At 43.4% G+C, this 17,229-nt stretch overlaps 1 protein-coding gene across 1 annotated transcript in view; it reads right to left on the bottom strand.

The window, feature by feature from the left end:
- The window catches only part of nrxn3a (neurexin 3a), a 201,267-nt gene that overhangs the window by 48,164 nt on the left and 135,874 nt on the right, over positions 1-17,229 (bottom strand). Inside the window, exons 13-17 of the mRNA XM_061744148.1 lie at positions 9,682-9,801; positions 9,384-9,504; positions 7,139-7,399; positions 6,249-6,439; positions 2,677-2,850 (exon numbers count right to left, since the gene is read on the bottom strand). Coding sequence (XP_061600132.1) covers positions 2,677-2,850; positions 6,249-6,439; positions 7,139-7,399; positions 9,384-9,504; positions 9,682-9,801 — 867 coding nt within the window. The remainder of the gene's footprint in view (positions 1-2,676; positions 2,851-6,248; positions 6,440-7,138; positions 7,400-9,383; positions 9,505-9,681; positions 9,802-17,229) is intronic.

Raw genomic sequence — 17,229 nt, 5'->3', positions numbered from 1 at the left:
TCGCACGTACAGTACAATGAACAACATCATCAACCGTTGACAGAAAACCAAACACGTCCAGGAACTTTTTCTGCTTAGACTGTAATGAAATGTCATGAAACAAAAAAAAGAAAAGAAATAAGCGTTAGAGCTCCGTGAGTTAATGTGTAAAAAGAAAACCACATGTCCATGCAGACACGGAAAAGATGAACCAGAACTTCAGACGACGACGAATGCTGGAGATCCAAACATTTAGTCCACGTTGAAGTTTGTGAGCCTGAAAAAAATGTTTCAGCATCTCATCTATGGAGTAAGAGCTTTCAAAAAGACGTGTCCATGTTATAAATATTCCTAATGATAGACATTTGTATGAAAATAAAAAAGTTGTACCCAAAAGTCTGCTGCACATGAGTCTGATCAATTATTAGGTTTAGGATTGTTTTTATGTGAGGATGAATCTAATTTCTACGACTACGAGTGAACACGAATTTAAGTTTGTGGCTACGAGTGGAAAAACCGTTGAAATGACGTCACAGGCTGAAACAGGGGAAAGCAATCGAACCCTGAATGATGCTAACTGCCGCTAATGCTAACGCTAACGCAGGGGAAGTAAATAAGCCATCCAATATTTATTTATTTTTATTTAGTTATTTATTTCATGAAATTGTACTGTTTTAAATACTATACAGTTTATGGACGTAAAGACGAACTGATCGGCCCCTTTTGTAAATTACTGCACTGACCGAGAACAGTCAGCAAACTTATACAATTAACGTTATATATATTATAAATATACAAAATGGGCCGATCTATACGCCAATTGGCACAATTTATAACGTTAAATCATTAAAAGCCATATTTTGGCCAACATTATATCTCAAATTAGTTTTGTTTTTGTCTTAATTAGTGCTAATTAGCTAATGCTACTAGCTAATGCAAACGCTAACTGGCATGTCGTTAGCTTGTATGCTAAAGCAGTTTGTCTTTACGTTCATAAACTGTATATTATTTAGAACAGTACAATTTTATGAAATCAATAACTAAATCCTCACCCTAATCATTTATCAGACTCGTGTGCGACAGCAGAATTCTGGGTACAACCTTTTTATTTACATACAAATGTTTATCATTAGGAATAGTTATAACGTGTACACGTCTTTTTGAAAGCGATCTTACTCCAAACTCGTCGTGATGAAGTTGCGGTTCTTAAAAAGCTCAACAATCAGAGACGGACATGAAGCACATGAACAACTTTGGCAAGTTTTGCTTTTTGGACAAAATCTTCAAGTCGGAGTCGGGAATGTCTGGAGCGTTCGTGGAATTCAGGACTCGATGTTTGGTGTTTCTGCTGCCGACCGTTCACTAACCCGCGACGTCGACCCGTTAGGAAGGGTTACCACGGTTACGTCCCGTTAGGAAGGGTAACCACAGTGAAGGGAGAAAAAAATATGTTTTATGTCCTGAAATGCCCTGAATTCCCAAAACACAGTCTGCACCTGCTGTTTAGTATTATTGTAACTGTGAGAAGCGCTTGTTCACACGGGAGAGCTCCCGTGTGAACCAAGACTTAGCGTGAGAGCTTGCTGGTGGGGGTTGAAGGGGCCCTTTCGACCCCCTCTGCGAGATGTCGTATAAAGACGGGACAGCCGGAAGTTCGGGTCAGAGTCTGCTGCGGGTCTAGTGCACGACGCCCAGCGGGTTTTCGGCTACTCTGCCAGGACTGTCCGGCTCTCCAGTCCTTCTGTGTTGAGGTAAGAGGTACAAGGCCTAGCCGCTGTGTAATTGTCTGTTGATTTCCCTTTTGCGGGGGATAACCTGACACAGTTATCCTAGCAAAGAGCAATTGTGTGTGAGTCTTTTTGTGTGCACTGCTTGCTAATAAATGTATTCATTATAGCAAAAGCGAGTGTGTGTGTGATTCATTTTTGCGCAGCCGACCACTCTCGAACCCTAAGTGAGATTCTCCCAAAACACACGGTTACGACCCGTTAGGAAGGGTAACCACGGTTACGACCCGTTAGGAAGGGTAACCACGGTTACGGTCCAGATCGGACGCCTGAAAGAGTATAATGTTCGTCCTTCAGCGACGAGTGCGGTTCAGTGAACGGTCGACCGAGTGTCCTGATCTTTGCTTTAACAGCAGGTTCGTGAACAACGTCGTTGGTGCAGCACTTTAAAAACTTCCCATAATTCAGATAAAACAACACAGAACAAGGTTTACAAAAGCATCGGAGAAGACAGTAACAATGAAACTGCAAACCGGCTGGAGCAGCCGGTTTGACGGCACAGTCGGCGGCGGCCAATGTGGCCGATAAGATTAGATTAGATTTAACTTTATTATCATTGCACATGTTAAGGTACAGGGCAACGACATGCAGTTAGCATCTAACCGGAAGTGCTTAAGCAGTGAAATAAACACAATGTACAGCATTTACACATGTAGAAGATGAGATGGTTGACGATGAGGAAGCGCTGGATGACCTTAGCGATGACCTTAGCGATGACCTTAGCGTTAGCGGCGGGTGAGTGTGGCGGCGGCGAGGGCGGTTAGCAGGATGGAGTGAGTCCCGTACGGACGCAGCGCCGGCGCGCCGCTGCCGTTAGCATTGAGCAGGAAGTTGGAGCTGCCGGAGCCGCTGGAGTTGGAGCTCGGGTTCCGGTCTAAACCGGCCTGGGACCGGAGTGACGGCGTCGTACCTTCACATCCGCGCTCGATCTGGCCGCTGCGGAACAAGGCGTCGCTCATGAGGTCGGGAAGCCGGCCGTTCAGGTCCACCGACGCCAGGCAGCCCTGGAAACCCTCCCGGGACGCCACCAGCTTGGGCAGGCTAGCGTACATCCCCGGACCCAGGCCCGCGATGAACAGGTCGCCTGCAGGACACACGGGGACGAGGACAGACGGGGACACGGACAACGGCTCCGGATCAATATCAGGTATCAATATGTTCATATTAATAACACATGTTCAGAATTCTTGAAAATCACTTCTGGGGTACCGCAGGGTTCAGTCCTCGGTCCATTGCTGTTTCTTTTATATATTAATGATATAACGTTAGTTTCCAAGTCATTAGATTGTATTTTGTTTGCTGACGATACAACAGTGTTCTGTAGTTGGGATCCGATTCTGGACATGGTGGAGAAGGAACTACAGAAATTCAAACAATGGTTTGATTCAAACTAATTATCACTTCATCTATCTATCATCATCCTGCCTCGGTCTCCATTCACTGTAATGTAATCAAAAGTTTTCTTCAAAAGAATCTCACTCTGTCTTCGCACTGAGCTTACTCACTCATTTTAAGCAATATCTGAATAAAATTAAGATTGTCAGAGTCTGACGGGTTCTGTGTCTCTCACAATGTCTTTGTTTTTCTGCTAGGGGCTACGGTTTTCTCACAAATCAGAGTTATTTGAGAACTTGTCAGAAGCCAAAATCTGGGTTTTTCTCACAGCCAAACCGGAAGGTTCTGGAGTCGAGGTTCTTGTTGCCGTGGCAACCAGAGCTCAGCTGCTGAGTCATTCAGCCAGAACTGGTCACATGACTCAGTCAGTACAGACTTCATATACTTTAACCTGTAAAATGGAGAAATCTGACCCCTGACCTTTGACCTTAGCCGATCCCCAGTCCTGCTGGGAACCGGTTCATGGTATATACAGTCAGTCCGGAAAGTATTCAGAACGCTTCACTTTTCCCACATTCTTTTATGTTACAGCCCTATTGATAATAGGAATAAATTCTTTTTTTCTCTCAGAATTCTACACAAAATACCCCATAATGATAACATGAAAGAAGTTTTGTTATGATTTTTGTAAATTTATAAAAAATAAAAAACTATAAATATCACCTGTGCATAAGTATTCAGAACGTTTGCCATGAAGCTCAAAATTGAGCTCTGGTTCATTCTGTTTCCACTGATCTCTCTCAAGTTGTTTCTACAGCTTAATGGGAGTCCACCTGTGGTGAATTCAGTTGATTGGACTTGATTTGGAAAGACACACACCTGTCTATAAGCTCTCACAGTTGGCAGTGCATGTTTAACACAAACCAAACATGAAGTCAAAAGAATTGTCTTCAGACCTCCGAAACAGGATTGTTTCGAGGCACAAATCTGGGGAAGGGTACAGAAATATTTCTGCTGCTTTGAAGGTCCCAGTGAGCACTGTGGCCTGCATCATCCTTAAATGGAAGAAGTTTAGAACCACCAGGAATCACCCTAGAGCTGGCCGCCCGCCTAAGCTGAGCAATCGGGGGAGAAGGGCCTTAGTCAGAGAGGTGATCAAGGACCCGACGGTCACTCTGTCAGAACTCCAGCGTTCCTCTGTGGAGAGAGGAGAAACTTCAAGAAGGACAACCATCTCTGCAGCAATCCACCAATCAGGCTTGTATGGTAGAGTGGCCAGGCGCAAGCCCCTCCTTACTAAAAAGCACATGGCAGCCCGACTGGAGTTTGCCAAAAGCCACCTGGAGGACTCTCAGACCATGAGAAAAAAAATCCTCTGGTCTGATGAGACCAAGATTGAACTATTTGGCATGAATTCCACGCGTCGTGTTTGGAGGAGACCAGGCACCGCTCATCACCTGGAGAACACCATCCTTACAGTGAAGCATGGTGGTGGCAGCATCATGCTGTGGGGGTGTTTTTCATCAGCATCCCTACAGTGAAGCACGGTGGTGGCAGCATCATGCTGTGGGGGTGTTTTTCATCAGCATCCCTACAGTGAAGCACGGTGGTGGCAGCATCATGCTGTGGGGGTGTTTTTCATCAGCAGGACCTGGGCGACTAGTCAGGATTGAGGGAAAGATGAATGCAGCCATGTACAGAGACATCGTGGATGAAAACCTGATCCAGAGTGCTGTTGACCTCAGACTAGGACGACGCTTCATCTTTCAGCAGGACAACGACCCAAAGCACAAAATATCAGCGGAGTGGCTTCAGAACAACCATGTCAATGTCCTTGAGTGGCCCAGCCCGAGCCCAGACCTGAATCCCATCCAACATCTCTGGCTGTACACCCACGCTCCCCATCCAACATCTGTGTACACCCACGCTCCCCATCCAACATCTCTGTCTGTACACCCACGCTCCCCATCCAACATCTGTGTACACCCACGCTCCCCATCCAACATCTCTGTACACCCACGCTCCCCATCCAACATCTGTGTACACCCACGCTCCCCATCCAACATCTCTGGCTGTACACCCACGCTCCCCATCCAACATCTGTGTACACCCACGCTCCCCATCCAACATCTCTGGCTGTACACCCACGCTCCCCATCAACATCTCTGGCTGTACACCCACGCTCCCCATCCAACATCTCTGTACACCCACGCTCCCCATCCAACATCTCTGTCTGTACACCCACGCTCCCCATCAACATCTCTGGCTGTACGGCTGTACGCTCCCCATCCAACATCTCTGGCTGTACACCCACGCTCCCCATCCAACCTGATGGAGCTTGAGAGGGTCTGTGAGGAAGAATGGGCAAAACTGCCCAACAATAGGTGTGCCACACTTGTAGCAACCTATTCAAAAAGACTTGAGGCTGTAATTGCTGCCAGAGGAGCTTCTACAAAGTATTAAGCAAACGTTATGAATACTTAAGATTTCTTGTTGTTTTTATTTTTAATACATTCACAAAAGTCGCATCAAAACCTCTTTCATGTTGTCATTATGGGGTGTTTTGTGTAGAATTCCGAGAAAAAAAAGAATTTATTCCTATTATCAATAGGGCTGTAACATAAAAGAATGTGGGAAAAGTGAAGCGTTCTGAATACTTTCTGGACTGACTGTATATATATTTTGTATATATTAAATACCCCCCCCTTACACACACACACACACACACACACACACACACACACACACACACACACACACACACACACACACACACACACACACACACACACACACACACACACACACACACACACACAGTAAATAACCATCAGTAAATGCTATAACTTTTGAATGGTTTGACATAGAGAGTCGTGGGCGGTGTTATCGGACGACTGCGCCACGGGGAGCTCATTGCGGTGCAACCTGCTCGGCGAGGATTTAACACAGAACCAAAATCCAGCTTTTAGGTGCTAGAAAGTGTCTGGGACACCAGCAGATTCTGCCACCGGCGTCACACCTGATCGTACCTTTCAGGTTATTGGTTTCTGATCGTACCTTTCAGGTCCAGGTCCAGGTTCTGATCGTACCTTTCAGGTCCAGGTCCAGGTTCTGATCGTACCTTTCAGGTCCAGGTTCTGATCGTACCTTTCAAGTCCAGGTTCTTGGCTCCGTTGATGCTCTGGCTCGTTGCCACGGCGTCCACCTTCAGCGTGTGCGTGTTGCTGTTGTCCCGGGTTATCGCTACGTTGTGCCACTGGTTGTCGTTCAGCGCTCGCTCGCTCTTCCCCTTGATGAGGTTCGGCCCGTTTCCCAGGTCGAACACGTAGTGGACGTAGCTGCAAAAACAGAACCAGACAGAGACTCAGTATCTGCAGAACCGAGACAGAACCAGACAGAACCAAGACAGAACCAGACAGAACCAAGACAGAACCAGACAGAGACTCAGTAGCTGCAGAACCAAGACAGAACCAGACAGAGACCAGACAGAACTCTGCTGTTACCGTCACCGTTTAACTAAACCACATTCATACTACCTCTTCTCAGTCTGAGAACTTCGCGGCCGAACATATTTTCATTTCAAAATAATCAGGCTTGAAAGAAGGCGCTGCTGAACAAACGCTGTAAAAAGCGACGTTTTAAACGAGTGGCGTGAAAAGGGGTGTGCTCCTAAAAAATGGCAAGCCAAAAGGGCCAATATTTGTCATATTTAATTCAAAAGGGCGTAAAAAAACGTCGTTTTGAGCACAAAAACGCTTATAAAAGCTGGATTTTATGTGAGTGGTGTAAAAAGCGCTAGTTTCCCGTGCTCCTTAAATATGGCAAGCCAAACGGGGCAAAACTGGGCTCAAATAAGCGCGCTGCCAAACAAAATAGCGTGTCTTGGGTTAACTGTGCTTGTAGAGCTTCCTGCTGGGTGGGACGATAATCAGCTCCCATCTGCAAAGTGCTTCACTACTAACCATCGAAGAAATATAGATATTTTATGTTTAGGTTGCTGAAACAATACTAGCGTCCCCTTTCAAAATAAAGCTCACCCCTTGACCAGCTCCACGGCGATGAAGTCGTTTCCGTCCCCGGAGTTGAAGATGATGAATCCGTCGGCCGACGTGGTCTTGAACTGGAAGAACAGGTGCATGGACGTGTAGGCCTGCAGCGTGGCTAAGCTCAGGTAGCTGCTCTTCGTCTTGAACGTCACCGGGTCGGCGATGATGGAGCGAACGCCAAACCGGGCGTTCAGCTCGCAGTAATCGATGTCGCCGTTCTTGCACAGGTCGATGTAGAGCATCCCGTTAAACCTGGGGGAAAGAGAAACAGAAACTAGAACTTAATTCGATGTAAAGCATCCCGTTGAACCTGGGGGGAAAGAAAAACGGAAACTAGAACTTCAGTCGATGTAGAGCATCCGGTTAAACCTGGGGGGAAAGAGAAACGGAAACTAGAACTTCAGAGAATCAAAGAAACGGAAGCTAGAACTTAAGAGAATGAAATATACGAAACTAGAACTTCAGTCGATGTAGAGCATCCCGTTAAACCTGGGGGGAAAAGAGAAACGGAAACTAGAACTTCAGAGAATCAAAGAAACGGAAGCTAGAACTTAAGAGAATGAAATATACGAAACTAGAACTTCAGTCGATGTAGAGCATCCCGTTAAACCTGGACGAGAAAAGGAAAACTAGAACTTCAGAGAATCAAAGAAACGGAAACTAGAACTTAAGAGAATCAAAGATACAGAAACTAGAACTTCAGTGGATGTAGAGCATCCCGTTAAACCTGGGGGGAAAAGAGAAACGGAAACTAGAACTTCAGAGCTCAAAGATACGAAGCCTCTTGTTTATCAAAGATAGGGAAGCTTGATACCCGAAGCTTGATCTAATTAATGTTTTTAAATCCAACCATGCAGAGCTCCGTCAGCACCATGGAGAGATCCATCAGAACCATCAGATCCATCAGCTCCATGGAGATCCATCATGACCATGGAGAGCTCCATCAGCACCATCAGATCCATCAGACTGAACAACCAGACTGATCTCAGTAGTTAACGGACAATAACAATAACCATATATATCTGTCTGTTCCTCACACTCATTCTGCCTGGTTTTTTTTTGCTCTGTTTTTGTCTTTCCCACTACCGTATTGTCCCAAATATAAGACGGTGTTTTTTACATTGAAATAAGACTGAAAAAGTGTGGTTCGTCTTACATTCGGGGTCTAGACGTTATACCCATTTACACCGCTAGATGGCGCCATATATCTTTAAAGCGAATGCTGAACTAAACTCCCCAGGCCAAAGCCAACCCCTGTCACGAAGAAGAAAAATAAAAAACAGTATAAGAAAGAAAAGAGAAGAAAATAAGAGAAGAGATAACAGAAAGTGGAGAAACGTAGCGACAATCTGGAGAAAAGAGGGTGGAAGTTCGGCAGGTGAACCGGCAGCTGAGGAGAAGTTATGATGCAAACTTCAACATGATGGTTTAATCAGGCAAAATAACAGGCTTTTCCTCTTGAATATATTGTTATAATCATTTGTTTCAGATGTACTGTCATTATTTTCTGTATAAAAATTTAATTTGCTGTTCAAAAAGTCTTTTTTTAAACTTGAGTCTTGAAAAAGAGGCTCGTCTTATAATCGGGCCAATACGGTACTTTATTTCCATTGTAATGTATTTACTGTTTATATTCCATAATTATATATATGTTTTACTCTACCCGTTCTCCTCCATGATTGTGTTCAGTTACTGAACTAGTGACTTTCCCTGAGGGAGAAATAAAGGATTATCTGATCTGATTTGATTGTATTTGATTGTATTGATTGTATTGATTGTATTGATTGATTTGATTGTATTGATTGATTTGAGGTACCTGAGGTTCTGTAAGTGGTTGTATTGATTGTATTGATCATATTGATTGATTACCTGAGGCTCTGTAAGTGGTTGTATTGATTGTATTGATCATATTGATTGATTACCTGAGGCTCTGTAAGTGGTTGTATTGATTGATTGTATTGATTGTATTGATGGTATTGATTGATTGTATTGATGGTATTAATCATATTGATTGATTACCTGAGGCTCTGTAAGTGGGTGTATTGATTGTATTGATGATATTGATTGTATTGATTGATTACCTGAGGCTCTGTAAGTGGTTGTATTGGTTGTATTGATTGATTGTATTGATTTTATTGATCATATTGATTACCTGAGGCTCTGTAAGTGGTTGTATTGATTGTATTGATTTATTGTATTGATTGTATTGATGATATTGATCGTATTGATTGATTACCTGAGGCTCTGTAAGTGGCCGATGAAGCTGGACGGGACAGCGGAGACGAAGCGGCGCTCCGTCATGATTCCCGTCTCGATGTTGTGGAACTCCAGCCGGGTGTGGTCGCCCACCATGGTCCCTGCAACGGGGAGGGTGAGGGGACGGGTTGAAAAGAAACACAAGAACCAAAAGGAAAGAGAACAGTCTGACACTAACACACAAGGGCTGATTTAAGGAGAACATTAACAGTATTAGATGATAACACTTCCCCAGCAGTAATCACTACAAATCAACAACAGTTCCAGTTCGTAAGTACCTTCTGCTACATCATCGTCAACCGTTAGCTTGTAGGTTTTGCCGCGGCGCACCACACGCACTGTATGCCATTCATTATCATTGAGCTTTTGCCCGGCATACAGCGTCTCCGGTCCCTTACCTGAGGATTCAGTAAAGAGTTAACGACACGCCAGGCTCAAACCAAACCTTTGTTTTCCCACCGCTCAACCGATCCCTACGAGCCGCTCGAGAAAAAGAACCCGCTAACGGGTCTTTGTCGCTCGGGAAACAAAGGTTTGGTTAAGTCAGAAAATTACACAGTAATGAAAATATGCAAAATAATAAGATATTACTGCTCATTTCACACACCAGGCTGCTTTTGCTGCAAAGACGGGGCGACTACTGTGGAAAGAATTGCTTTTACTCATCACGGGCTTCCCTTCGTCTTTAGATTCATGGTTTTAGTTTCTATTATTACGGTTTTAAGGATTGAAAGAGTTCCAGCTTCACGTTACTAATCATTTTGGTCCATGGCCAAAAGAAAGGTGAGTTCTACTGTATTATTTATTCTCAGAGGTAAATTATGTTCCTGGAGCGATAACTGGAGGAATTAGGCTGGTTGAACCTTGTGGGTTCCAGGCCGAGGAGGATTCCACTGGGTCTGTTGGGGAGATGCTGGGGTTCTGGACTTATTTTTTAACAACTTGTGCTTTTTATTATTTGACCTCTTTTCTCATCATTTTATTTGTTATTTAAGCATACTCTTAAATTTAATACTTTTTGAAAACCGCGCAAAGTTATGGAAATAAGCCCTGAATGCAGCATTGACGTAGCATTGACGCAGTGACGTAGTGTGAGGTTAATCAAACTTTAAACTTGTTTTTGTCCTTATGAAACTGTCACATGCTTTGTCAACAGGTGTCAGAACAGCCACTTCCTGATCTACTCAGGTTTTAGACTGTCCTGGTTCAATCACTCTACTGTAATGTCATGATTCAATCACACATTATCACTTCCACTCATTGTCTACTGTTCACTGTTCACTGTCCTTATATGGTCACTTCCTGTCAAGTTTCTCAATAAAAGCATAATGCAGGAGGAGGACCTTTGGAGAAGCATTCTTGTGCTCTCCCCTTCTGCAGAAGTACGTTAAAACCATTCCAAGCAGTCTCTGTTGTCTTTCCTCGTTACGAACTTGTGTAATGTTGGACTAAGGTTGGAGACAGAATTTAACAGGTTTTGCCACACCAAGTAATCTAATCTAAGATGAAGGCGGGGGGATCTGAGGGACATAGAGATAACCGACCCTATAGAATCATTAAGTCAAATCTCCAACCTGCCAGGGTGCAAAGGTCAAGAAGTGTGAGAACCACTTATCTGGGGAGAAGTCAGGACTCTGGCAGCCCTGACCCTTCCAGGGAAAGGTCAGGAAGAAGAGGATGATGACAACGAGACCTCTATCCCTGTTGACATCCAACTCAACTTCTAGTTGATGCAAACCAGTACTCCCAAAAAACCTGTTCCCCCTGGTGGCTAAATTGAGCCATGGGAAGTCTCATGTCTCAACAGGAGGGATGAAGGGTATAGTACACAAAGTATAAGTATTCCAATACCTACTTTACATTTTTTTGTAGGAGCTGTCTAACCGGTTGCAGACACAACACTCTCGATGTGGATGAGTGAATTTTTTGCTGAACAGATGTCCAAAGTTCTTGTAAGCTGCCGCTTTCTCCTCTCTCTCCTAAAGCAGGAACTGCTAAAACCGGGTGACCAGATCCTGATTCGAGTGGTGAAACAAAAAATGTGGTCATCACCCCGTTGGGACGGGCTCTTTGTTGTCCAGATCACAACCCCGACAGCAGTAAAGGCTGCTGAACGATATACGTTCACTGTTCACTGTCCATATATGGTCAGTTCCTGTCAAGTTTCTCAATAAAAGCATAATGCAGGAGGAGGAACTTTGGAGAAGCATTCTTGTGCTCTCCCCTTCTGCAGAAGTGTGTTAAAATCATTCCAGAAGTCTCTGTGTCTTTCCTCGTTACTAACCTATGTAAAGTTGATTTAGACCTAACACGTAGAATTGTCAAATCGGTTTAATTCACGTACGAATTGTTACAGTACAAATTGTTACAGATTACTTTTGTAATCCTGTATTTGACCCGGTCTTTGTACGTTTTGCCCTTACTTTTTAACAACTAGTGATTTCTATTATTTTACCTCTTTTATTATCATTGTATTTGTTATTTACTGTTTAATTGTGTCTTGCTGCTTTTAATGTTGATGTAAAGCACTTTGAATTATCTTGTGTTGAATTGTTCTACAGATAAACTTGCCTTTATTACGGTTATGCAGGTAATTAGTCGACGTAGTTTCCGGTGGGAGTCGGAGTCCGTCATGGCCGAACTTTACCACCATTTCTGCTCCAAAACAGCCTGAACCGACGCAGATGGACTTCCTTTTCCTGGTTCTTGAGAGGTTTCACCCTCCGTCCAGAACCTTTCCTTCAAGAACCCTAAACCAGGAAGTCCACATGCCCTGATCCAGGCCCTGAGGAACACCGATCCAGGCCCCTGAGGAACACCGTGCCCTGATCCAGGTCCCTGAGGAACACCGATCCAGGCCCCTGAGGAACACCGTGCCCTGATCCAGGCCCTGAGGAACACCGTGCCCTGATCCAGGCCCTGAGGAACACCGATCCAGGCCCCTGAGGAACACCGTGCCCTGATCCAGGCCCTGAGGAACACCGTGCCCTGATCCAGGCCCCTGAGGAACACCGTGCCCTGATCCAGGCCCTGAGGAACACCGTGCCCTGATCCAGGCCCCTGAGGAACACCGTGCCCTGGAGGATCAAGGGTCCGTATCAGCACAATCTGTTCCTAAGATCTCCAGGTCTCACCGAAGCCGTTAGCTACCGAATGTGAAGCTGCAGAGATGAGAAACGCTTCTCCGGGTCTGGGATGATTTAAAAACTCTTATTTTTAAATAGAGGCTTTTAACACGAACACGATCCGTCCTTGCCAGGTTGTTTTATTTATCTTTAGGGATGTTGCTCACTGCTTTTATTTTTATCGTGTGGTTTTATTTGTTGTATTGTTATGTACCTGTACAGCACTTATGGGATGTTAAAGCGCGTTATAATTAAAGGTTTGATCTGATTTGATTCTGGTCTGAAGGATTGGATGAAACTGTGTCATGTGACAGGAAATGATCCCAAACAGCAGCAGATCTACGTCAGGATGATGAAAATAAAATAAAATCAGTTAGAATCGGTCGGGGGAACGGAGATCACCGTTAGCCGATCAATACGATCAATACGATCAATACGCAGAGATGTGATGAAAGGAAAACCCTTTCTGAGTAAAAGCAACGGTAAAAGCAGCAGCAGCCGTGGATTCATGTCTAAAACTAACTAAAACACCCCAAACATGACACAAATCACACTTTAGATCATCCAACAAAACAAAAACACTTTATTCCAACAGATTTATAAGTGGTGCTTTTATTTTGAAAGTGTGTATGGGTCGCAAAAGTATTTAAAGAACAACAATTTAAAGTATTTCAGAGATTTCCTCTTTGGTTTAAATGCCCCCCCTGGTTTATTACACTTGTGTTATAACATGAAGCATCTGCAGTGTTGGTAGTTTCAAACCGTCAAACTTTTATAGCCTTAAACATTTAAAACCTTCGATCTTTACGAGACAAAAAACCCAGGACTGATGATCCGTAAAGTTTCTGTTGTTTCTTTCAGAACGTGTTCTGTTCTCCACCAAACTCTGTGGTTTATTTTAATTGATTCTTAATGATTTTAACATCTTTTAAGTTGTGTTGATGCTGTAAAGTTTCTTTCAAAGGGAAACATCACTCAACCCCAAAATGAAAAGATGGTTTGGTTGTTTTTTACGTCCAGATGAACCCGATATATTTCATTCAATGTGTTAATATATATTAATGTTCATGTGTGGTGGTTAAAGGTCCGTACTCCCGTAGTCCAGTCCAGCAGCCGTGTCTTTTTAATACAATCCAAAATGTGATGTTTTATATTGTCCTGTTGGAAAATTCCCAGCTGTGCCTTAAAAAGACGAGTGCGTGAAGCAGCACACGTTGCTCTGATATCTAATATATATATATCTGATATCTGAGTGTATTTATTAATGCTGCTATCAAAGTTGAAATGAGGTTTGGACTTTGTAACGGAACAGAACCAGAACGGATCTGGATTCTGGACTAACCAGTTACCGGATCATTAAAACTAATTTATACCACGGTCTGTGTGAACACTCGATTGTGATTGGCTGGCAGGTGCACATTAAAGTTATAACCTACACCTAGAAAACAGGCCATAGAATTGTTTTTTTTTCACACATATATATACATACAGTTGAGGGCGATTTTATTAGCCCCCTTACAAAATAGTGCTTGTTTTCCAAGTGTTTTCCAAGTGATATTAACCAGAGCAAAATAAACTGAACACAGCTTTTTGTAGACTTCGTAGTTTTATTTTGGATGCTTACACCATTTTATATTCCACTCAGAAATGAACATATTGTACAAAACACAAAAACTACCAGGGTCAAAATTATTAGCCCCCCACACCCTAATAGTCAATCGTGTATCCTTTTTGCTGTATTACTGCTGCAGACGTTTGTTGTAGTTTACAACAAGTCTCTCACACTTCATTTGAGGAATCCTGGCCCATTCTTCTTTGGCAAATCTCTCCAGTTCCTCTAGATGTGATGGGTGCCTGGCATGGACATGTTTCTTTAAGTTACCACACAGATTTTCTATTGCATTTAAGTCAGGGCTTTGTGCAGGACATTCATTCGTCTGGAGATAGTTGTTCACCAAGAGGGAGGTGTGTTTAGGATCCTTGTCATGTTGGAAGATGAAGTGACGTCTCAGACCCAGTTTCACAGCTGACTGCCTAAGGTTCTCTTTCAAAATAGCCAAATATCTTTCTTTATTCATGATTCCATCCACCTTGACAAGATTTCCTGTTCCAGATGCACTGAAGCATCCCCACAGCATAATACTCCCACCACCATGCTTCACTGCAGTATCCCCACAGCATAATACTCCCACCACCATGCTTCACTGCAGCATCCCCACAGCATAATACTCCCACCACCATGCTTCACTGAAGCATCCCCACAGCATAATACTCCCACCACCATGCTTCACTGCAGCATCCCCACAGCATAATACTCCCACCACCATGCTTCACTGCAGCATCCCCACAGCATAATACTCCCACCACCATGCTTCACTGCAGCATCCCCACAGCATAATACTCCCACCACCATGCTTCACTGCAGCATCCCCACAGCATAATACTCCCACCACCATGCTTCACTGAAGCATCCCCACAGCATAATACTCCCACCACCATGCTTCACTGCAGCATCCCCACAGCATAATACTCCCACCACCATGCTTCACTGAAGCATCCCCACAGCATAATACTCCCACCACCATGCTTCACTGTGGGGATGGTGTTCTTTGGGTTGAATGCCTGTCCTTTTTTTCTCCAAACGTAAGCAGTGTCCCTGTGGCCAAAGAGCTCTAGTTTAGTCTCGTCAGACCATAAGACACGCTTCCAGTATGAATAATCTTTCTCCAGGTTGTCTCGAGCAGACTGAAGTCTGGCTTGAAGGTGCCTCTTCCTCAAAAGTTGTTTTTTCTTGGTCTGCACCCTCGTAGGTCATTCCTGTGCAGAGCTCTAGTTGTGGTCTTCTTCCAGACAGTGATTCCTGATGTGGCCGAGTCATTTGCCAGCGCCTTGGAAGTTGATCTGGGGTCTCTAGACGCGTCTCTCACCAGTTTCCTCTCCAGTCTCTCTGAAATCTTTCTCTTTCTACCTCTGCCAGGCTTGTTCTGCACTGTGTTGCTGTGTTTGGAGCGTTGAATGATGCCTCTCACTCCAGTCCTTGACACCTGGAAACGGTTGGATATCTTCGTATATCCCTCCCCTGCTTTGTGGGCATCTATCATTCTTATTCTGAGGTCCACACTGCTCTCCTTTGTTTTTGGCATGTTGCTTCCTCAACTGCCAGCTCCATAATGAGGCTTTTATACCATGTTTTGGCTTGAGTTAATTAACTTAACTGAATTGAGTGCAATCACCTGTTTGACCTGATTACCTTTATGCACATCACCTGTGAAGTTTAAGCACATCACTGCATAAAAGTGGCTTGTGTGGTGACTTAATAAATGGTAATTTCTTAAAGGGGGCTAATAATAATGTCCCTGGTCATTTTAGCTTTTTCTTACATAATAATGTTTTGGTGCACAAATATAAATGTTTTGGCCCATATAATGACAAATTGTATGTTCAGGAATGCTCTGTTAGAACCGCCTTGCTCTGCTAAAAAGGATCTTGCCAGAAACTTGAAAAAACTTAAAATTCCATAGGGGGGCTAATAATATCGTCCTCAACTGTACATACACACACATAGCCACATATACATATGCACACGCTCGCACACACACACACACACACACACACACACACACACACACACACACACACACACACACACACACACACACACACACACACACACACACACACTCCACCTGCAGCCAATCAGAACCGAGTATTCACACAGACTCAGTGTTTGGATTCATGTAGTTTGAACCTGAACCGTCGTCGGGAACATCTCACCGTCTACCGGACGGATGTTCCTGCTCTGGAACCGAGAGGAACCCGGGTTTATGGAGATCAACGTTTAGGGACTTTAGCGTCAGACGTTAGTGACGTTTTTCAGGTACAAAATTATATGGAACGCTGAAACAGTCAAAATTAAATACATAATTTATTAATTAAATAATTTAATAAATGTACAATGAAATAAATACAATTGAAAATACCTAAATATATAATTTATTTAATACATGAATACAATTAAATAATTAAATGTGTCATTAAATTATTACATTTTGAATATTTTATTGGATATTTCATTTCATGATTCATTACACATTTAAATATTTCGTGGTTCCATCATTAATTTATTTAAACTGTCACTTGGACTTAGGTATTTCCAATTTTATTTATTTCATTGTGCATTTATTCTATGATTTGATTAATTATTTATTTATTTAATTTTGACTGTTTCAGCGTTCAATAAAATTATGAAACTTTTTTTATTTTTATTTGAAACAAATGTAACCGAATGCATAAATTCCATTTAATGCTAACTGTTTTGATAGCTGTTAGCTAACGGATGGTTCCACGTAATAGATGGAGGTTCCACGTAGGAGATGGAGGTTCCACGTAATAGATGGAGGTTCCACGTAATAGATGGAGGTTCCACGTAATAGATGGAGGTTCCACGTAATAGATGGAGGTTCCACGTAATAGATGGAGGTTCCACGTAATAGATGGAGGTTCCACGTAATAGATGGAGGTTCCACGTAATAGATGGAGGTTCCACGTAATAGATGGAGGTTCCACGTAATAGATGGAGGTTCCACGTAATAGATGGAGGTTCCACGTAATAGGTGGAGGTTCCACGTAATAGATGGAGGTTCCACGTAATAGATGGAGGTTCCACGTAATAGATGGAGGTTCCACGTAATAGATGGAGGT

Source organism: Cololabis saira, chromosome 16 (genome assembly GCF_033807715.1).
Source record: "Cololabis saira isolate AMF1-May2022 chromosome 16, fColSai1.1, whole genome shotgun sequence".
NCBI classification, from domain to species: Eukaryota; Metazoa; Chordata; class Actinopteri; order Beloniformes; family Belonidae; genus Cololabis; species Cololabis saira.
Note: the sequence above shows the minus strand (reverse complement) of the source record. Positions and strands in the feature narration are given on the sequence as shown.